The sequence below is a fragment of the Danaus plexippus genome (genome assembly GCF_018135715.1).
Source record: "Danaus plexippus chromosome 3 unlocalized genomic scaffold, MEX_DaPlex mxdp_25, whole genome shotgun sequence".
Lineage (NCBI taxonomy): Eukaryota > Metazoa > Arthropoda > Insecta > Lepidoptera > Nymphalidae > Danaus > Danaus plexippus.
This window is the reverse complement of record NW_026869844.1, coordinates 1295810-1318286: the sequence shown is the minus strand read 5'-3', so window position 1 is coordinate 1318286 and position 22477 is coordinate 1295810. Positions and strand designations below refer to the sequence as shown.

General features: G+C 31.4%; 3 protein-coding genes across 3 annotated transcripts; all 3 read right to left on the bottom strand.

Moving 5' to 3' along the window:
* Positions 1-586: 586 nt before the first annotated feature.
* On the bottom strand, positions 587-2786 carry LOC116769985 (uncharacterized). Its single transcript, XM_032661264.2, has 5 exons — positions 2642-2786; positions 2025-2271; positions 1410-1543; positions 996-1136; positions 587-873 (listed from the first exon to the last, which is right to left on the bottom strand). Exons 1-5 carry the CDS (start codon positions 2757-2759, stop codon positions 722-724), a joined length of 792 nt encoding a protein of 263 aa, XP_032517155.2. The 5' UTR covers positions 2760-2786; the 3' UTR covers positions 587-721.
* Positions 2787-3961: 1175 nt separating this feature from the next.
* Positions 3962-8431, bottom strand: LOC133320065 (circadian clock-controlled protein daywake-like). The gene is made up of 5 exons (XM_061526790.1): positions 8301-8431; positions 6271-6511; positions 5127-5266; positions 4741-4884; positions 3962-4243 (listed from the first exon to the last, which is right to left on the bottom strand). Exons 1-5 carry the CDS (start codon positions 8356-8358, stop codon positions 4086-4088), a joined length of 741 nt encoding a protein of 246 aa, XP_061382774.1. The 5' UTR covers positions 8359-8431; the 3' UTR covers positions 3962-4085.
* Positions 8432-13562: 5131 nt separating this feature from the next.
* LOC116769980 (circadian clock-controlled protein daywake-like) lies at positions 13563-20971 on the bottom strand. The gene is made up of 5 exons (XM_032661233.2): positions 20704-20971; positions 19491-19582; positions 16397-16545; positions 16135-16268; positions 13563-14369 (listed from the first exon to the last, which is right to left on the bottom strand). Exons 1-5 carry the CDS (start codon positions 20756-20758, stop codon positions 14071-14073), a joined length of 729 nt encoding a protein of 242 aa, XP_032517124.1. The 5' UTR covers positions 20759-20971; the 3' UTR covers positions 13563-14070.
* Positions 20972-22477: the final 1506 nt, after the last annotated feature.

Below are 22477 nucleotides of genomic sequence, written 5' to 3'. Positions count from 1 at the left end.
TGTAACTGCTATGTAGCAAATGTTGTAAAATTACATTAGTACAGTCACTTTTAAAATATTGTGAAATTTATTTGAAGAGACACAATGATGTTTAAAATTCTACGTGTGCTATGTTATTTTAACTTAGCAACAACATAAAATAACAAAAATGTCAATGCTATCCCTGTTGTTGATGGCGATGCAAATTTTTCATGCACTTTTGGAAATGTTGTCAGAGGTAGATCGAAATTAAAATTTTGCAAAGGAAAATCAGTCTTACTGCACAAATAATATAGCAGTGAATCCTATGGATTATATAAGTAGCACAGCAATCGAGTCGCAATGTTGTAATTTGAATGACGTAACAAATTTGTAGGCCTGTGACCGCCCGGCATAGTGGCACACTTCGAGAAAGTGGTACAAGTATAAACGATCCGCGTAAAGAGTGTTAATATCGTATCTTAAGCATGAAATATTTATAGAAAATATGGTTTACAACGAAGGAAAGGCCTCTATGAATATTTCATAATGAAAACGATGATTGAAAGTAGACCAACGACTTCCCTTTTCATAATGGCCGAAGGTTGCATCATTAAAAAAAAACGAGTTCCACTTAAACGAATTTGGTTCATTTTATTTGTTACAAAAAATAAATTAAATAAATTATTTTAAAAAAAATCTTGAATCTGTTAGTCACGTCACGTAATTACAGACTTAGACTAGTTTAAGTGACCCTGTCTTCCTATATAGGGAACACCATGTTAGTGGGTATGTGCTTGAGGAATTTATTGGCGATATCTTCAAGGACCATAGCCAGAGCTGTCTCTACGGCCGGTTGCACTTCCTTGGCTAGCTCGCTTGCGTGCATTTGAATTATGTGGTCAGTAATCATTTCTGGAAAGTATATTATTACAATTAATATTCAATAAACAAGATATATCTTTTGGGAGGGTATTTTCTATCGTTGTGGTATGTTAAAGAATTAAAATATCCCATCCTATAGTCCATCTACATACCCATCTCGCTAGTAGTGGAGTGGGCCTCCATCAGGCTGGCCTTGAGTGCTCCCGTGCAGCGTAACTTGACATTGGCATCCTTGATTACTATTCGTTTGTGAACCTTAGCTCCAACAGCATCGAGAGCAGCAGAACAGTCAGCTAAAAATATTTGCCAATTGGAATGTTTATAATTTTTTTTTTTAATTTCAGATAATAAATAAATTCTAACTGGTTTCGTATAAATACTTTTATTTAATTATTTAGTCTCTTATATTTCCAAACATAACTCGTTAATATATGTGCCAACTTCTTTAAAAAATATATATTAATACTCCTAAAATCGTAATTAATCGTAATATTTTTATTCTATGGTCATGAGGTTCAGTACAAAGGCTAAACGATTATACAATAATAAATCTTGGTAACACTTACTGAAGTTTGCGGACATCTTTCCTGTGGATTCCACTGGCAACATCTGGAATTCCCCAATGACAACATACTCTCCCCCCATTACAAGTCTTGGTAGGCTTATGTTCCCGTTGACTTTTATCTCTTCTGGATATACACTGAAAAAAGTATTTGTAAACACTCATTAACATTTAAAAACAAGATTTATTTGAAAACTTTTCTACTATGTTATTTCATGCTTATCATTGCATATGCTGTGGATTTTTTATTCTTAAAAGATAAAGGTTGATCTCATTGACAGTGGTCTTGCTGTTGTCATTTCCTGTGTAAAAGCAATGTCATTACCAAGATAAGATCAATCGATATATACATATATATACATTCTTACGTACTATTTTTGACAGTAACCGTTTTAATGTCCGTTGACTGTTTAAGACAATATTCGTTTAGAAACAAAGGATGTTCTAAATACATTTTTTTTTAATTTTTATAAATTAGCTCTGAGTGTAAGCACATATGAACTTAGTAAAAGCTAGAACGATTCAGATGCGCTAAATAAAAATCATCTCCTCTTTGGAACAGAAAATATATCTTCAAACTTGCTTAAAGTAAATAATTTGTCTCTAATACTAAACTTACTCCAATTTATTGAAGGTGTAGTTTGTTAATCCGTTTAGAGTAAGGTCAGTGAGCCAGGCATCATATTTGAATCTTGCTTGCGGCATGTTGTGTTGTCTCAACCTGATGCTGGGTATCTTCAGCGGTTCTAAGGGCTGAATGCCGAATGACGGGATGCCGTGAGCCAAAAGTTGCTTGGCCTGCTCTGCTACGCGTTTGATACATTCGGCCACGTTGGGATCGCTGTAGTGGCACACTGGCTTCTTGGCTGATCGAAATTTATAATGTAAAAGTTTGTCATAATATTACAATGATTATCGAACATCCGATACATGCATTTTTTACTGAAATGATCTCGAGGCGTTATTGAGAAAATTATTTACAAAAAATGACCGAAGTTTTAAGAACATCAAACAGAATGTTACAATATCTGATTTTGTCCAAATTCCATAAAATACGATTGAAATATATATTAACTCAATAAATATAACTTAATCATAACTACGAACACTAACACAAAATTTAGTTACTGCTATATTAAATAAAATAAAAAATCTATCAAAACTACGAATACACGTACCTATCCATACAAATTTAGTTACCTATTAGCTTTAAAATATATCACTCAAATTACTCACCCATTTCGTCCATGTTACTTCCATCGTTCAAAGTTGAATTTTGATCGGTTATCCGTCTGCAGATAACATGATGTGATAACGCTACTACCAATAAAAACTTGACCAGTTCGATCAACATCTTGACCACGTTGAGTTAGATTTCATCTAAGACTCTGAATGACATATTTGCCTTTATAATAGCAACAGCTGTCACCATATGTGGATAATATGTAGCCTCGGTCTAAGGTCCATTGGAGTAAATAATGTTAGGCACACTTTCTGACTTGAAGTCTTTTCTATGCATGTATTCTACAAGTAAAAATGAAATAGAATTTACATAATTTCACAAAGAATTTTCATTTATTTTTGTTTTATATTATATATATAATAATTTTACTATTTTTTTCTGTTTACGCTGGAGTAAAGAGACTTATTTTCGTTTCTTGATTGTAAATTGGCTTTGAATAATTTAAAAGTTGGTTCAAAATAATTATTTTGTATTTATAATAATTGTGTCACATGTTTTTTATTACTTTACACGGTTGTTCACTTTGGTATGACATCGTTCTATCCACTGGAAAGAGGAAGTCCCTTCGGAAAGCGAATGCCTTCAAGATTTTACATAGCTGATATCCGCGACATCGTACGCGTTTCTTTTTAATATCAACAAAGTTTTATGTCACGTAAAGATGTATCACTAAACAAATAGTGCCTTTAAAAAGAATGGTTTCCTAAAACTGTAATAACTCTTTTAATTCAAATATGTTAGCAATACTATATTAGATGAAGCCTGGACTATTACAGAAATATTTTCTAAAATATTACAATGGAAACTGTACAGAAGCTTATGCATGAGAAATTTAAAATACAGACTTCAATTATATTATTACTATAGATATAAAAACGAACTTGAGCTGTTTTTAACTTTGAATAAAACCGGTTTTAATGACCAGGAAAAGAACTATTTTAAAACGGATATAAATTTATATATAGAAATGATTATAAAAAAAAACATAAGTACGTGAATTCAGTATTTTATATAAGTAAAGTACATTAAAAGTCAAAAAACGAAAAGAAGATATTAATTGAAGTGTAGCAAGCAATGTCATTATTAAATTTAATCAATTCATTAATCTAGAGTCTAGACTAAACACAAAACGGGCAGACGAGGTGTGATCACGTGATCACGGTTGCTGCAAAGTAACCGAAACGTCGGGATTATGTAGTTTTTAAATAATAAAATCCGCGTAGTAAATCCGAATAATACTAGTTTCATTTAAATGAATACTCGCGAAAATCTTAGATCTCATTAAGATTAAAAATGTTTAAAATAAAACGCAATTACCGTCATTAAGTTATTGTTTATTTATTATGAAGTACAATAATAATGTATATACTAATTTAAATATGACTTAATCTTAAATCTATTTATAAATAAGAGGCACAGGTACATATTCAATAACAACTAGGCGTCTTCTACGAAGATCTCCTTTAACGGGATGCTGCCCAATATTTTGTTGATAAATGCTTTGAAGATGGCCGCACTACTTTCTTCAATTAGAGGGTTCAGGATGTCCAGCACTATATTGGGACTGGCGTTGAAGAATGCTGCCGCGGAGGTTGCTGAGGGTAGAGTTCATTATTGAAGGTACATTAAGGTTTGCGTGTCGGAATAACATACTAAACATATTCTCATACATACATACATAGTGTGTATGAATTATAAAAAAAAATATTTATAAACTTTCAAAGACTTTTCGTCTTAAAAGATTTCAAACCGAAAAATCTTGGTATTATTGTGTGTTTTTAAACGACGCAAAAAGTTTTGTTATAATTTAGATGTCCGTCTGTTATTCTATCAGGGATTTGTTTTTATTTGCATTAAACATGTATATTGTATTCATTAAGATAACTGTGACTAGAAAGTGATCATGATAATTTGAAAATGTGTTACAATCTTATTTTTCATAAGTTGTTACAAACTAAATTACGCATTACAAACATACATTATTTTGTTTGTTTAAATCCCACACCAATTTGTTGTACATAACAACTGTATAAACTCTTTTAATCAGACATAAATATAATATCACTTTTTTAACATTTAAGTAAATATTTACCAGCCACTGGTCGCTCATTATCGTCAATCACAATTTGTGCGTGTGTAATTCTTATTTTTGTTATAGCCTTCTCAGCTTGTAAATACTCCACACCATCCTTTGTGATTGGTTTCGCGTTTCCCTTTGCTACCACTGTTATTCCAGCTGTAATCAAATATTTTTTTCTAAAATCTGTATAAAAATAGTTACTAATATATAAAAGTGAATAAAAACGATCATACGCGCTGAAGATTTTTGGTAAATTTGAGATTTTTAAGGAAACTCTCAGTTGAAAGATTTATACATTATAGTACCCAAAAATATCAAAAAATTCTTCAATTTAAATCATCTAAACAATTAATGCTTTAAGATAATCTAGATTGTAGTGACTTAAGGGCGTTACTCACTGATGTTGCTTCTGAATCTTCCCTGGCCACTGATGTCCAGGGTGAGGATACGGGATCCCTTCACGTCGTAGTCAGCAGTTACCACCAGCTTTGGGATGCTTAGTTTGATTTCCGCCACGTACTTATTGTTCAAGTTCAATCTGAAATATGAAAACATTTTTCATTATTTGATTATATTAAGGATTCATGATCGTGATTTACTTGGTACAAAATAAATATCTCGTGGCTGAGGTAAGTTTATTCTACATAGTCACGTAAATTGGAAAGCAATTGTTAAATTTTTCGCTTGTTAATAAGCTGAAAGAAGTCCATCTAGTGTGTATGTCTAGATCAAACGCGCTAAGCTTTTCCGATTGCTAACGACGTCAGTAATCTGTAGATCAACGTTTGGCATCGATTCACTAACCGCTAACAATACTTCAGATAATGTAATTGCTTTTAGCCATCTGTCATCCATACAAATATTTTCTTAATTATTTCGGATCAAATTTAAATCGGTCTGTTTAGGATTAAGGCACTGAGCTTACGACGAGGATAATTCCTCTTTTTCTTTATTTCAGTTATTTATTTGAAGTCTTTCCTTAACTTAAATTTACAATCCCATCTCGTAATACGCAAGCTTCTGGTTCATGAGTTAGTTATGACGTCCAAGCTTTAATACAATAAAGAAATATAAGCTAAAGTTCATATAGTTTTGAATTTGATTTACTTATTGTGAACATTGTGTCATAATTCACTTTTACCTTTAAAAACACGTTTCAAATGTATTCAATATTATTTACTGTTACTGTTATTAATGTAACCGTAAAATGTGTTGCAAATTTTAATCATTTGATTGCATGTCCACTTGTTCGAAATGTTATATGCAACGTAAATCTAAGTTAGTGTATCGCATCTGTCCAAACACTTGCCCCAGATTTTAGCACGACTGGTTTAAGTTATTTGTAACTTGAACATGGATTAGTCATTACTTTGCCTATCTATGTCATTGAATACGATTATAAAATAGCTGACATTCGAGATTTTAAACGATTACTTTAAGAGATATTTACACGTGAGCTAGTTGTTGTATTATTTATGTAACGTATTTAACCAATGTCAGAAAACAGCGTTAAATTCGTATCACAAAGAGTAAATGGCGCACCTGAATTTTTCAATTGTAAATTTGGATCCACCGACGGCTTTCATATTTTTAATGTTGGCTTTCAATCTCAGATTGTTGGCAGTCCTATCCAGCTTCAATGTTGGCACATTGAACGGCTCCAGCGTTGGTATGTTGACTTCAGGGATGCCGTTTAACAGCCTCGGTCTGACTACTTCGACTGCTGCTAGTATACACTTCTCCAATTCTGGATCGTTCCTCTTGCATTGCGGAAAATCGTCAGCTGAAAAAGATATGTAAATGTTACATGTAACTTAACTCTTAACCTGTCGTAAGTTTAAGAAATTATTTACAACATTCATTTGTATGCACTGAGGCTATGCAACAGTGCATACACGCTTTAACATTAACTAATTACTTCGGGGTGAAGGATCATTTTCGTAAGTTAAACGTGATATACTATATATGTATGTATGTATATTTAATCATACAAATATATATACATTTAAAAAATGAATTGAAGATTTCTATGACACTATTGGACAACATAATTTTTTTAATTCTTAAATAAATGCTGTTTGTTAAATAAATCTATATTAAATTTATTTTTCGTTAAATTCAAACGTACAATATATGTATATAATGAATTGACAATTATATTTCGTCTTCATATACATTATCAAGTCCACCGGGTCTTTGTAGACTAGTAACGAAATTCCGTCCAAAGCAAGTTCACGATTTGGGCCAGTAACTTGTGTCCTTTTTGTTGCAACATGATTTATGCGAACGCTATGTTGACATTTGAATTAATAATTTTATGTGTATTTTGTAAGACGTGACCTACCGCTCGATATTACCATACCTTTATAACTATACGACATCTATAATAAAATCTGTTCTTGTTAACCTTTATAGGACAGTGAAAAAGAAAAGTTCAAGCTCGCTTGACAGTGAAAGATAATACATATATATATATATATATATATATACTATACAGTTTCAATAGTATGAGATATCAGAATATAAGGAAGTAGTGAAATTATGAGTATACTACTGTTAGGGTCAATGCCGGATGGTTCTTAAGATTTAAACTTAAAAACCGTTAATAATATATATATATAGAGGGAAATAAATTTCAGTATATAGATTGCTGTATAGACGTGTAAGCTTTTATGATGTTAAATTTACACACACTGAATTAATTTCATAAGATTTTGTCAAATAGATTTGTCTTGTTTTTTATTCCATCTCTCGCAATTTTTTTCTAAAGCGATAGTTCAATTTTTTTATGAAACCCTCCCGCTGACAAATAAAAATCATTAATGATATAAAATTACTCTTATTTTCATTGTATCCCTTTGAATTTTAAGAGAAAATTTAATACTGGAAGTACCATTAACGTTGTAACACCAGAAGTTTTGTGTAGAACTTAAAATTATTATAAAATATTTCTCAAAACACCGTCTGAGAGGTTACACCATCAGCTATAAACTGCATAACGTTATTGCAAAAACACTTTCTACGGGTAAATGGAGTTAGTTATATGTTACGCTTTATAAATGCACAATGACGTACAATATTTCATATAATAGTGATCATTTTTTGACCTTTCATTATTAAATATATACATACAAAGTCAAAAATTCGTCGCTCTATTCAACCAGTTCGCCTCTTAAATATCCTTATATGATCTGACAAAGATATAACGTGTGACAAAAAAACCGTCTCATTATAACCCACCAATTTTTTTCAGTCTGGATAAATATAAAAGATTAACAATAACAATATTTTATTACACTCAAAAAAATGCAACAACAGAAAAATTTCAACGGCAAGTTACATAAGGATTATGATCAGAAAATGGTAATGACCAAATGAGCTGCCATCAATTACGAGGACAGTAAACAAAGAACAGAACAAGAATCCCGTATCAATGTATAACAAATAAATAGATTTTTTTAAAAGATATAACTACAACAGCTTTAAACATTACAGCATATAAAAAAATAATTATCAAAAATGTATATATTTGTGTCTAGTTTCATGAAACAAAAATGTCATTAATAACTTACGTAATATCTTAGCTGAAGCTGCTACGGAACACGTGACAATTAACAAAATGATCTTCATACTGTTACGGATAAATATACGGATAATTCACAGATCAGCTCGCAGCCAGCAACAGTCAGAAAGCGAGTGTGGCATGGCGCGCTATCCAGCAATATTTGTATGAAAGGAAAAGGTGGTCGGCAGCTTCGAGGCTGTTGAGCAATGTAAACAAAATTAATTAATATCACTTCAGGGGAATTCTTATCGACCAAATCTGTTTATGATTCATTATATCAGTGCTATCTTAAATTGTGAATACTAACATTATCTTCCTATGATTTTCGCATTATACCCTTTATATGTTATTATTAAATACGCTATTACTTGTTGATAATATATATATAAATCGACCGTTTTTGTTTTTTCCGTAGGCTTTTAATTCTTCGAAGTCATTATATTTCTTTCTATATACCAGATATAAAACTGATCACAATTATAAATACATGCTCACACAAACATTAGCAGAGAAGCTGTCAAAAACAGCATAAGCAGATGAAAACACACCGCGTATTTTATAATCTAGCCTACATAAAGCATGTTCAATATAATAAAGGCTATCAGTTATAAAGAACAGTATTATTAACAGAAAACTATTATTAAAAACTCTCGATGTTATTACTGCGTTGCAATCAGAGTACAATCCAACAAAAACATTCCATAGCCGTCTACGGCGTTACATAAATTTCGCTGTTGCGTATTTAGGATTAAAGCTATCACATAACATATTTTTTGCAGATTGTTTTTAATATAACAAGAGCACAAAGCTGGGAACTGGCTGTTAATTTTTGTTGTTTACATCATAATACAACAGAAGACATTTTTAGTACCTGCTAAAGTGCTTTGAATGTAAATATATATATAATGAAAAATAATATAGGTCTATGTATTATTCAGTCTTGGGGAAATTTGAATTTTTTTGAAGTAATTGTAATGTAAATGGATAGCCTGTCCTTTAACTCTTATCTCTTGCAATGCTTCCTCGTAATTCTCTGAAGGTTGCCATCGTAAGAGTAAATTTCACCAAATGTTACCAAACAAAGAATTATATTCTGTGAGTAAAACATACTAATTCCTCTTAGTGAACAGCCGAACATTATATTTTTCTCAGACAGCTTACTAAGTGTTTTAATTGCTGTTGACACATAAGATTTTTTCTATTATGCCTGCCCGTCTCACCTGTAAATGTGATTTAATTTAAAAAGTTATTAAACTTTTTATTCTAAATTTAAAAACTATACAAAGAGTTGTATAACCAAAAATTTTGAGGCCAATTTTTTTTAATTACAACCATTTAATTGTTATAGTATTGAAACGATAAGACGATTAGACAATTAATTAGAAATCTGTGACAATTTATATTCATTGATTCCGTTCCAGTAAAATTATATCGACCTTAATCTTTATCAACCGGCATTAACGCGACTTCATGTTGAGATTTTCGTTATAGTTATTTATATATAACTATGTTATATCTATTTTATATGTATCGAACCTGCAAGCGAAGCACAAAGCGATACTACGACACAACACCGATGATGAAATTGAATGTAATTCATAGAAAAATTAACTGTTTAATATTAGAATATACACGGGAAAAATATAACTTTCGTATCAAGTATAACAATAACTATTTAATCTAGTGTTTAATAATGTCACATTACATTATATATCCATGCAATTAGCTGTGTCGTTTCTAAAGGAAATTCTTGCAATTCCGTATACACAACACAAATGTACATATGACATTAATCTAAGTATATTGTTCATATGATGATGTTATTAGATGAATATTCAAATATAAATATTTATAAGTATTATTTTATTTCACTTTACTTATTAATGACGTCACTCATTCCAAAACTTGCACACTTCTATTTATTATTAGTTCTACTTCTACAGAACTAATAATAAATAGAATATCTTGTGTTTCTTAACAGTTACTAATATATAGAAAATCCTGTGCAAGTTTGTCAAATTGTCTCCTCATGTATTGAGACAATAATTTTCTTGACAGGAGGATAACAGCTGTAAGTGTTTCTTAAATTTACAAATATCGTTATACAAGTCCTAAGTGACATACTTTCCAAATTGAATATGCTTTAAACATTACCAAAGATTGTGATCTAGTTTTCAAGAATTCTCTTGAATTTGAAATTAAAAAAAAAAATTTGGAAATATCAAAGAGTAGCAAAACCTCTTTATTGAGACTTAAAAGTTTTACAGCTGATCATTTAATGAGTAGTAATTTAATTTTCTGTTACAAGGGATGTGACCAAATTTCATGTTATGCAAGAAACTGTACTTTAATTCTACTGGCGTGTTATTATTTATAGGCGATTGGCTATTACCACACGCATGTTATGGCGGTCGCTTCCATGTATAAATTATTATTTATAGATGGAAGCATTAGCCAGTGAATCCAATAAAAAAAATCTTACCTTGAATCTTCCATGTTTCGAAAAATTTTATTAATAAATTATAAAACTTGATACATCACTGAGAATATTTGATTCACCCAATTTGGCAAAGAGATAATTTTCAATCCAGAGAAGGCAATCAAAATATCAAAAACTGCAGAAACAGCTAGTAGGCTTATGGGGGAAAAAAAGAACTAATATAGGTCGATTTTCGTAAAATTTTCCAACATGTTCGTATTGGACAGGAACAGGAATTTAAATCTTGCAAATAATTTTTGTTTGGATCCTATAAAAAACTAACTTTTTCGAATGCTACCCTGCACTTCTCTAGGATGCCATCATCAGATCCTGGTTTCTGTATCGTATGTCACCCTCAGGCCATCTTCTATCCAAAAAAAAGGCATCCTCAAAACCGCTTCTTGAAAGACCGAGTTAAGCTTGAACTGACATTTAAAAGTACGGCCGAATTGAGAATCCTGATCCAGTTTTTAAGAGTTTAAAATTTTAAAAAATGAATCGCAAACAAACAGTTATGCGGCAATCACGATGTGTTTTTACTACTTGCAATAAAAAAAATATATTCATTTCATTAATACATTTTTCATAAGCATTAAAGTAATCTTATACAATGTTAAGTGCTTTTATTCATTGTGTTTATTTATTTAAATAGGAAGCCAACGTTGTATACAATTTTAGTTCTTAGTCTTAATTAACACTAAATAATTTAATTTGTTACATGCATTAATTGTACACCCCACTTATAGGCTAACTCGACATTCGCATGTACATGATATGTAATAAAATAACATTCTTTGCATGTTCACTCACGAACAAAAAAAAATAGTAATAATAATAATAATCTAATATTAATCTTAAACAATAGCAAATGTGATACAGTTGAAAGCAACAATTGGTAAAAAATGAGGTACAAATAAAGTAAAACAATTACAAGCACTGACTTAAGGAAAAAGTAACGAGAACCAAAAAAAGAAAAAGTGTGATCACAAATCATAATCAAAACGCAATAATAATACTGGGCTGATAATAGAGTAGTAATAAAAAATTATGATAATACTAAGCCCAAAAAGCAAGACATTCTTGCGCAGTATATTCCACAGAGACCTTACTTCGTAGAATTACTGAGACTAACCTCAAGTAGTCAGATAGCCTTTTGCTAGTCTTTTGAAAGGTAACACAGAATGCTTGAAAATATCTAACCCAGCTCCTTTAAATACGTTATTATAAGTTAGAATCATTCTGTTGATGGGAGCATTACGGCCGATGTTAGTCCTAGCAAACCTTTGTGTTCTTTAAAATAGTTTTTTTTTTCACCAAAAATAAACCACCTATAACAAGCGTATGAAAAAGAAGTTGATTCAAGTGAATTGTCGTGTGTAAATCAGACTTTTTGATTTGTACACTTATTATCTTTCTTGGAAACAACGTTTACTTACGATACAATATATCAAAGAAAGTTATTGAAGATACATTTCTGGCAGGAGTAGTTATCCTCATATTATTTTGATGGATGCACACTTTTCGGTAGAGCTCTACTATACGCTTGACAAAGCGATGGCTCGTACATACCTTGCTCACTCCTACGATTTAGGCACGATTCAACCTCATTTAATTAATTAAAAAAAAATTACACCTATGTTTAATTGTGGAACAGAGTTGTAAATTCCACTTCAAAATGAAAACATATACGTTTCCTGTTTGATTACTTCTTAGTGAGGCCAAAATTGAAAATAATTCTTGGCCCTATTTAAAGATTTATTTTAAAAAAAATTTGATTGACACTGTGTATAGCTTCCCTCGGTGTATATTTTATATACTTATATTTACAATATGTAAACTATTGTGTATATCAAGACATAAACTGTATATATTTAAACATACAGTAATTATATAGAGTGGCGACCGAAGGTTCTAGGAAAACTACTAAACTTACTTATATGTATATTATAATAAGAATAACATATAAAACTTATAATCTGTACATAAGACTACATGATTGTCTCAATTAGGATTATTATTATTAGAATTAGGATAGAAATTCCATTCCGTAGCTTGCGTGGTATCAGGAATCTTCTGGTTCACACGGCTTGGTGTTCGTTCCGTGGAGTCAGCAGCGTCACTCGTAATATGACATTTTATCCAAACAACGATGTGTCCTGGGCGATGTTCATTTATTTTTTAATGTGTCGCGAGTACGTAACACAGTAAATAACATCTCAAAAAAACAGTATATCTAGTAAAAAACAATAATATATTCGTCGAGGTGACACCGCTCAAGCCATTAGTTTTAAGTCTATTTTAAGGATATTACTCTGCTAGTAGTTCATTTTGTTGTTAACTTTTATGTTTGTTTATTTTAAATAAAAACTGATTGTCGAATTGTCAAATGAATATTGTTGTTTTTCTTAAATTCGAACTTAATTCCTAAACGTACATGTATCATCTAAGACATGCATGATTACCTCAGTATTTCTGGAGTACCCCGAAAACAAAAATTAAAATTCTAAACTCAAAATATAGATCACAATAATACCAATGAAATTTTATATCGAAAGAAAAGAGACTTGTGATAATTGAAGATTTATATCATTCTGTAAATAATTATTTTATTTTAAAGGTAAAGGAACTAAAGTGATATCTAATTCCAAGCATTTCTCTGTCCTTATTATTTATCTACATAGTCTAACCATTATGGAAACTTCCAAAATATTCATTATTTCATATTTATGTATTCAGTACTAAAAACAGTTTAATTGGACAAAGAAAACTCAAAGTGTAGATAACAAGGTTTGCGAATAAAACAACTTATATATGAAAAGATTTTTGTAAAAGCCTTAAACTTAAATTTCTACAAACTAAAAATATATTTACTATTTAATCTTAAGTATTCAATGCTTGTAAATTTAAGAAGTTTCCTCAAAGTTTAATGAGTTTCATGATGTATTATATTTTCATAAAGTCAATTGTAAAATGTCCTTTAGATGTGTATATATTAAATTGCAAGCTTTGCTACGCCCTCAAGGTACTCAATAGCGCACTGATTTTTCATTTTATAAATTCTATACAGATCTGTAAACCACCAGGAACCATTTAAAAAGTATACTAAGTCATATTTAAAATAGCGTAAATGTTAACATAGGGGTGCGAAGTTTTAAAATATATAAAATTTTCATCAAACCAAAAAAACTATGACAAGTTTTAAATACTTATGTGCGTTGAGCACTACTTTTGGGATGCTCCAAATCTCATAATTCATTTAAAAATATCACATTTTTCCTTAAATCAACATCCAATAAAGTCAAGGGAAAAGTTCTTGGTAAGTAAATTTGGATGTAATCTTATTTGCCATCTCCGTAAAGAGATCGGCGAGCGACCTTTCTAACACTGGACTTATTTCCGAGAGGAACACTTGTGAGTTTTCGTTGATAACCCTGTTGGTGGCTGGCCCGAGGACTGGATCGCCATCGAAGAGGTTGGTCAGGTAGATGGAGGATTCTCCCACGCGAAGTTTGACCTTCATAGGCTCGAAGGTCAAATATTCATTATCACCGCGCTTGTCTTTGTGGCCGCGCATTGTTACATTGCAAGCGTAGTCCTCTGTAACATATTAATTCATTGTTATGTGAACCATAGTTTAAACACATTACACACGCGAGCTTTTGATTTTTAAATTTCTAATTCAACCGTCCATCTCCAGCCAAAATATATGTCCGTATCGCCTCGTGATCAGTGTAACTTGTCCTAGATGTACCCTAATGCAAATATGATCAGTTCTTTTATCAAAATTTGGTAAAGGCCCTTCATTCTAACTGCGATTAAGTTGAGAGCATGGAATAATATTTTTATATCAATATAAATGTTTATATTATATTTACGGCACCTAATGGTCTTAAATCAAATATTTCAATAAAGAGAAATTTAGTGCCGTAACAGCAAAAAATAACTTAACAAGCAATTTGAAATTCAATTTCCAAACGTATAAATTATATAGTTTTTGGAAACTAAACATACGACCTTAGAGATAGGATGAGACATTGGATAACATTTTAAAAATCTTGGCTTTCCCTTAATACCGAATAACTTCACCTCTGATCTAAATACCATAAAGAAATAGCGTCATTACTCTTCTCTGTATAAAAGGCCAATGTTTTTCTACGAGTATTTTATATATCTTTATAATTCATACACAACGTAAGTAGTATCGCTTTAACAATATTCCACGGTATTTACATCAATTCGTTTGAACCATCTTTCAAAACAACCGTTTACGATGTTTGAGCATTGAGTATAGCATACGAGGGCCTTTAACCCACTTGTATCTGGTCTCGTAATAGCAAAAACCCCGGTTCAGCTATTAACGTAACACACCGATTAACACACGCCTAAACAAACAGGTGATGCATTTATAGATTTTATTTAGGTACTGACTTTATTATTATTTTTTATCTCTCATTAAAATATTATACATAAAACGACATTAGTATTATTATTACTTAAATTTTCTCGGTATATTAATGTTATTTGATTGTTATCCGTATTAAAGGATTGTGATAAATTATGAAGTTGCCGAACAGTACGGAAATTGTTGTTGAAAATTACATTAAACATTTACAACTACAAGGATTCATATATCGTTAGTAAATACAATATTACTCTAACTAAATGATGGCACTACTCTACCGGAGGTGCTGTCAATGCCTCAGGTTTAACGATAATACTCAATAACAGAATGAAAAAAAATATTTTAATACACGAAATTGGTAAAATTCGTTTTAGACAGGTATGGCATAATAGTATCCCATCTCCCCAAGCAAAAAAAAAAAAGTATGGCATAAGGACTTAAACCGGTATATGAAGCAGATTCCCTCCTTCCCTTCTCTTAAATAACCTTAATCAAATTGAAATGTTCAAAAGCTGCGAGAGTGAGTTCAAGGTTACACGATGGGTTAGAATAAAAACAACAAATAAATAATTTTTATTTCGCTGAATTAGAATATCCTTTTGTTATTAATTAAAGCCGTAAATCCAATTTAAAATATATAATTGCGTCGTCAGTAAATATTAATATTCACTGCCCCGCCGATAGCGAACATATATAAAAAACTTATTTATATTATAAACCAAAAAAAAATATATCACAAGTATATAGCATAATCTATTATCTGTGCTCATTCTCTTAACACTTTAAAATTAGCCGTAGTTTTTTATACTTCACTAACTAATTAATAGATTGTTTTGGAATTTGGCTAGCCATATTGTCAATGTTACCTTGATGTGGGTAGCATAGTTTTTTTACTATAGTTTCATAGCAGAATATTTCTCATGACTTTTAGTTTTATCCGCATAAAATAATTTAACTTACTGAATGAACCTGTAATGTTTCCCCTCCCTTGAAGTCTCAACAACAACACCTGTATGTCCATCTTGTATTTTCCAGCGAAATCCAGTTTTGGCAGAAGAAGCTTGAAATCAAATCTATTCTTGTCGAGGTCCGACCTGTAACACAGAAACAAAAATTTTAAAAGTGGTTAAATATATATTTTTTTTAATGAAAGTAAATATTTTCTTTTTTCTATATGTTCGATTTATGGTGTAAAAACTTAAATAGCTAATATTAAACTTACTTTAACTCTTGTATAATAAAATTGCTGGGTCCCCTGACTTTAACATCGTTGACGACAGCTGTGAGTTTAGCGCCCTGAGGTCCGCGGGCCAGAGCTATCTGACCGAGACTAAGAGGCTCAATTGACGGTACTTCCAACTCAGGAATGCCCTGGAATTAAATTAAATTCCCATTAAAATATGACTAAGGTGGAAAATAAGAACGATATAATAATAAAACTAAAAAACAGAGGCTAGGAATAAGCCCGGTTTATGACGTATAAATAATGATTGACAACACCAGTTAAAATTAATGGCAGTTAAGTTATTGATCAATTAATGTTCCACAATAGATAAACTGTATCATAATTTAAATTTTATAATACGTCTGAAGCAGGTTACTATATAACATAAAAAATTTAAGACCCAAAATATAATTTCTAGATTATAATTTCCAAAATCTACAATTTACCTTCAATTTGTTTCATGAAATATTTTTTTTTTTTTTGGTGTCGGGTTGGAAAATCCTCATGGAGCCCCGTTGCCCTCGGGGAAGGGCGAAGGGGACTGTCAGACTCTTACTGACTAAAAACCAACCCGTGTTCCTCATGTACCCATATGTCAAAGGGGCGGGTATCGCCAAAGCATTCGTCGCCATCCCCCCGACAAGTATCATCAAATAAATTGAATGAGCTTCGATGTATCTTTCCAAGAACCTTGGGCACATTTTAAAGCACTGTCCTTTCATAGCCGGAGTGTAAAGTTTGTTTAATAATTATTATTTTTGTTATGCAAATACCGCGAATCTATTTTGTATTTACGTTAGCACTTATCTTGACACTCTTAACTTGTTACGAAATTCAATGACAATGACACACTTTCAAATTTTCGCTAAAAGGGACTTTTTTATTAATTGCATTTTTCTATGTCATCATATTTTTAATGACATTCATTTATGTTATTCAAATATAATATAGTGTAAATAATGAGCTGACTCAACAACTGTCATTTATTTGAATGATAATAATTGTCACAAAACAAAAATGTTTCTCACTATCTCGTCTTTATACTTCTATTTTCTTGCAAAACATGAAAAGGGTTTAACAAAGTATCATACAATTTTAATGTCACGGAGCTAATAAAGATATCTACTCGTAAAAAAAGATATGTAAAAAAATGTACATCCCAAGTGGCCTGTAGAAATTGTCTAATAATATTATAAATAAAGAATAGGTAATATTAATTTTAAACCTATTTCATACTTACAGCTTAAATTAACTTGCTATTTTTATGCCTAGTGTATTGCTTAATGAAAGCCAGAGTTTTATTTGTTCAGAACCAATTTGCTACTTGTTTTTGTTTTGATTGCAAACCAATAATGACAAATCTATTGTAGCACTAAATAATAATTAATTGTTATAAATTCCAGCGTGTATGTCATAGTAATATTTAAAACACGTTACAGTAAACACAAGTAACCACTGGTTTAAATACCTAATAATAAGTACATATAATAATAAAAACGAGTTGTCACTATTATATTGAAATTTCACGGAAAATATTCGTCTATCAGAGAGAATACATTACAGATTCGGTTCAAAAACAAAAAGTGTTTGTATTGAAACAATTCTTATAATCATTCGTGTGGCATTGACGTAAATAAAAATATAAAATATTTTATAATGACACCTGAGCTAAGATAGTAAATGGGTTTAAAATGTGAATCCTACGTGAGTTTTAATATATTGATAAGGATAGTGATTCAAACATGACAAAGGATTTAAAGTTATATCAACATGTGTTATGTATAAAAGGCTTGTGCAACATTTTTATAACAACGAGTGCTGAATATGGGGCTGTATACTACACTCATTGTTATTGTGCTTGCATTAATTTGTGAGGTAAATATACATATATAAGTAAAATTTTTATCAAAATAGTCTGTCACATAAGAGCTCACGTTCTTTTCTAATGACGATTTCTAACTCGTATGATATAGATACATACACTTTTATTTTTTTCAGAATAAATTTGTTGCAAGCCGGGCCTGCAATGGACGAAGTACCGTAATCCAAGTGAGGGTACCCTCAAAAACCAACGTCACTATCAAATACCCATCTGAAATCGATCCTGTGAAATTTGTACCAAATCCTACCAAAAAAGATCCTCAGTGTTTCAAATGTCGTAACAATAGATGTGAAAAATGTAATAATTTTAATCCGAATGCGAGAACCGTAATGGATCGGAGACCAACGTCGCGGACCAATATTGTTATAGATCTCAAAGGAAAACATCCTAAAAAAGCCAACGAAGCTAAAGACAAGGACATTTATGATACACTTGTGTATGTTGGAGATAAAAATACAGCCACCAGCGTTAGCAACTCTACAGCTAAAGCAGCACAGGGTGCTGCAGCTTCGACGTCGGCAGCAGCTTCGACATCGAACACTGATTTAATTGCTGCCTTTAATGAGAAAAGTAACGGGACTTCCGGTAATACAGAAGACGTATACGTAGAGGATACTTCAAAATCAAGTGCAAATAGTTCAGCCCTCGCAACAGCTGGAAAATCAGAGCCAAGTAAAACAGATTCAAATCAAAAACCAAATATTTCACCTCAAAAGCAGCCAGAAGCACCCCAACAACCTTCTCCAGCTCAGAATGGAAGTCCAGGACAACCTCAAAACCCAAGTTCACAGCAGCAACCGACATCTGTGCCGGAACCAACAAAACAAACGCCAGATAACTCCGCTCCAGGTCAAGAGTCAGCGCCAGGAGGAGACAATGCACCATCACCCAGTCCCGCGGACTCAGGGACACCTCCCAAATCTGCACCTTCAGGTAACCCACCAGATGCACCTGCAACTCCTGCCGCCGAATCACCAGCTGCTGAAGCACCGGTTCCAGAAACACCAGCAGCTGAAAACCCAGCTCCCGAAACAACGGATGCTCAATCACCACCTGCCGAATTACCACCAGCTGACTCCCCACCTGCTGAAGCACCGACTGCCGAAGGACCGTCTTCTTAGAGTCAAATTTTATATGGACTTTGCTTTTTAGATGCTTGAAACATTATTTCTACATGTCATTTACAATGAACAACATCTTAAAACTTACCTCTTTCATCTTTGGCCGCAGCTCTTCCACAGAATTTATGATGCACTTGTCGACGTTGGGATCTTTTCTCTGACAAACTTTTATGTATGGTGCTGAAATAAAAAAAATATCTGTAAGTAAAAGGACCTTAATTCTTTACGTTGCCTTTTATATTATTAACAGTCTTTATTAATTAATTATACAATATTAAGGCTGTATTAACAGGAAATGAGTTCTAATAGAAACCTTGGTCTAACGTCTGTGGTCTATTTTCTCCGATCGAATAATCAAGGTTTGTTTAATGATTTTTGTTGCTTGCAAAAGTTTTGCTGTGATTATTAAGCCACAACTCGGAATAAGATAAATTATATGCAATCGTTTGACTACCAATAATTTTAATATAACGCTTTTCAATTTACTAAATATATATACTAAATTCTAATTTAAGTGTGAATATTGATGATTTTGAAAGATTGGCTAGAAATAAATAATGTTCAGAATTCACTCAACAACGTTTATGGATAACATTTTTTTTTATATTTCTTACGTGAATTTACATTTACATTCATTTCATTATTTTAAAATTCATTTATTAAAGTTAATAAAAACAAAACATTTTATATAATTTATATCCCAGTGGCAAATGTATCTCAAAACATAGTTGAAAAAAAATTATATCTTATTGTTAGCAGTGATTATTTCTGTTACAAAATATCAACAGAACATTTATTTTAAATGCCTCGGGTCTTGTAATTCCGAAAATACTTGAATATAACAACTACGAGATAATTGTTACTGTTGTAAGTCAATCCTCCTGAACTGATTTTGATAAAATTTAACAAAACACAAATACATACACATATTTAATAGGTAGCTCATCGAAAGTAATCGTTCTCTTATTGAGTGGTGCAAATATTTAAATTATAAATTGCATATATTAATAATATTAATAATCAGTAATCAATTATGTTCGTGAGAGTGTTTGCGATAGAAGTAGAGCGTGCCGCAACTCTGTGACAACACTGTCCAAGAGATCATTACAAGTTTTTGTAAGCCTTCATTATAAAGGACTGGCCCTGACTTAGATGCTGATATTAGTTGGATGAATGAGAGCAATCATTGATGTCGAAACGCAGAGAAATATTAAAAACAAATTACGTCCAATGAAATAATCCGAGGAAAAGAAATCATTGATTATCCAATACGGATAACGAGAATGCAGTAAACAACTTACGTATATCAGAAGCCGCGAAATGCAAGGCGAGCAAGAGGAAGATGGGAGTCAACATGCTTGCACAATTCAAATAACCGCAAATATTAAAATCACCGCCGTAATCGGCCAACCGGCTCGCTGTTTCGACCGGCACTGCGGCTGCTCACTCCAATACAACTTAGGACACATGTGAATGTCTCTGGATGAGGTTTGCTCAATGTTTTATTGCGTACCTTATCTAATTGGTGACATGTGAGCAAGACGGCTTTCTATTTTGGAGTGGACATATCCGCTCCTTGCTGGTGGAAGTTTAGTTACCCTGGACGCTGAATTCCTTCGTTGCACGTGAATGGATCACGTGTAAGTTGCATAATGAGTGGTGCAAGCTGTACCCTGCAGTGTAATTTATGTACAAACAAGTTTCATTATTATTAATACAACTACAATTTTTATTATACATGAATCGATTCTAATAATTTCCGTAAAACCGTATTTCTTTTTAAATTAAATTTATTAAATTTACTTGGTTTCTTTTAACCCAATTTATTTGAACCAATAATATTACTTATATTATTTTTAAATTATGTTATATAATGATGAATAACAAAGTGATAATCAATTTGAAAAATCAAAACTATTTTTCACCCTTTTTGTTTCTAAAACCGTTTTTTTTTATATATAATTTCACTTCATTTTTTATACAAATTGTAAATTAACATTAATTTCTTTTAAATTTTTCCTCCGATATACAAAATAAATCTATTTCGCGTAATAAATCATCTACAAATACTATTGTTTATTTCTTCCAATACATAATTCTTACAGAAAATATTACTGCTAAACATGGCCATTCAAAAGACTCAAATATAACGAGCAAATTGAAATATAAAAAAAATCACAAACAATTAAATAATTACCTTAATAATGTTAAGTATTTATAAATTGACTTAATTTAACTTATTGTTAGTGATGTTTACGAAGTACCTTACCATGCAGTGTCAACATTTAACTAATATTTTTATAAATTAGGTACAAGACGAGGACTTTTGAATAGTGACAGCATGTTTTTTGTTGAATGTAATTCGTTACAATAAAATGTCTTTTAATGGGATCTGAATCTAGTAGTATCTGGAATTCCTTCAGTTTTTGAACCAATACATCAACATTTACAGATTCCCAAAATCTATTAAAAAAAAAAAAACAAGTGTTGTTCATGTCATTTCTGTTGTAAACACGAATTTTGTGCCTCTAGTAGTCTGGCATTTAAGACATACAAAAAAAGATTTCGCAAACTCATCAAATAACTTAAGGACTTTAAAATAAAATTATGAATTACGGTCTTTATAACCTTTGACATTTAGCACATAACTTACACCTAATGTAGTCAAAGAGCTTCGTTAATTGTGCATTAAAAATGTATGTTATCGTAATTATTATATTAAAATCCTTCTTTCTTCAGATGCCCAACTTAAAATCATTGGTACGGGACTTTGTCCTTGCTGTTGTAACTTCATGATAAGCAGTAACCGTGTTTATTCTACTATTATTCTTCTACAACTTCAATTCTAGCAGTTCTGCTTGAATACCTAAGCTAAGTAATATAATTTCTTCCTTCGCTAGAATTCAAAATTCCCTTTTTTCCATCAGGTCGGTGATAGTTTTGATGGAATAACAGTTAAGTTCAGTGAGTGTTGTGATGTTTACTTTCATTCAGATTAAGATTCTATGAGGAATCATGTTATTAGCAGAGATTCAAGTTATTAGTTATGGTATGTGTATAATATTGAGCGAGAGC

Coding starts and splice junctions, on each gene's coding strand:
- LOC116769980 (XM_032661233.2), bottom strand. CDS start 20,758: ATGTTGACTCCCATCTTCCTCTTGCTCGCCTTGCATTTCGCGGCTTCT. Junction 19,583..20,703: donor TTTCGCGGCTTCTGATATAC/GTAAGTTGTTTA, acceptor TTTTTATTTCAG/CACCATACATAAAAGTTTGT. Junction 14,370..16,134: donor AAACATTACAGGTTCATTCA/GTAAGTTAAATT, acceptor AATATGTTACAG/AGGACTACGCTTGCAATGTA.
- LOC116769985 (XM_032661264.2), bottom strand. CDS start 2,759: ATGTTGATCGAACTGGTCAAGTTTTTATTGGTAGTAGCGTTATCACAT. Junction 2,272..2,641: donor AAGTAACATGGACGAAATGG/GTGAGTAATTTG, acceptor AATTTCGATCAG/CCAAGAAGCCAGTGTGCCAC. Junction 1,544..2,024: donor TACACCTTCAATAAATTGGA/GTAAGTTTAGTA, acceptor TACTTTTTTCAG/TGTATATCCAGAAGAGATAA.
- LOC133320065 (XM_061526790.1), bottom strand. CDS start 8,358: ATGAAGATCATTTTGTTAATTGTCACGTGTTCCGTAGCAGCTTCAGCT. Junction 6,512..8,300: donor AGCTTCAGCTAAGATATTAC/GTAAGTTATTAA, acceptor TATCTTTTTCAG/CTGACGATTTTCCGCAATGC. Junction 5,267..6,270: donor TTTACAATTGAAAAATTCAG/GTGCGCCATTTA, acceptor TTCATATTTCAG/ATTGAACTTGAACAATAAGT.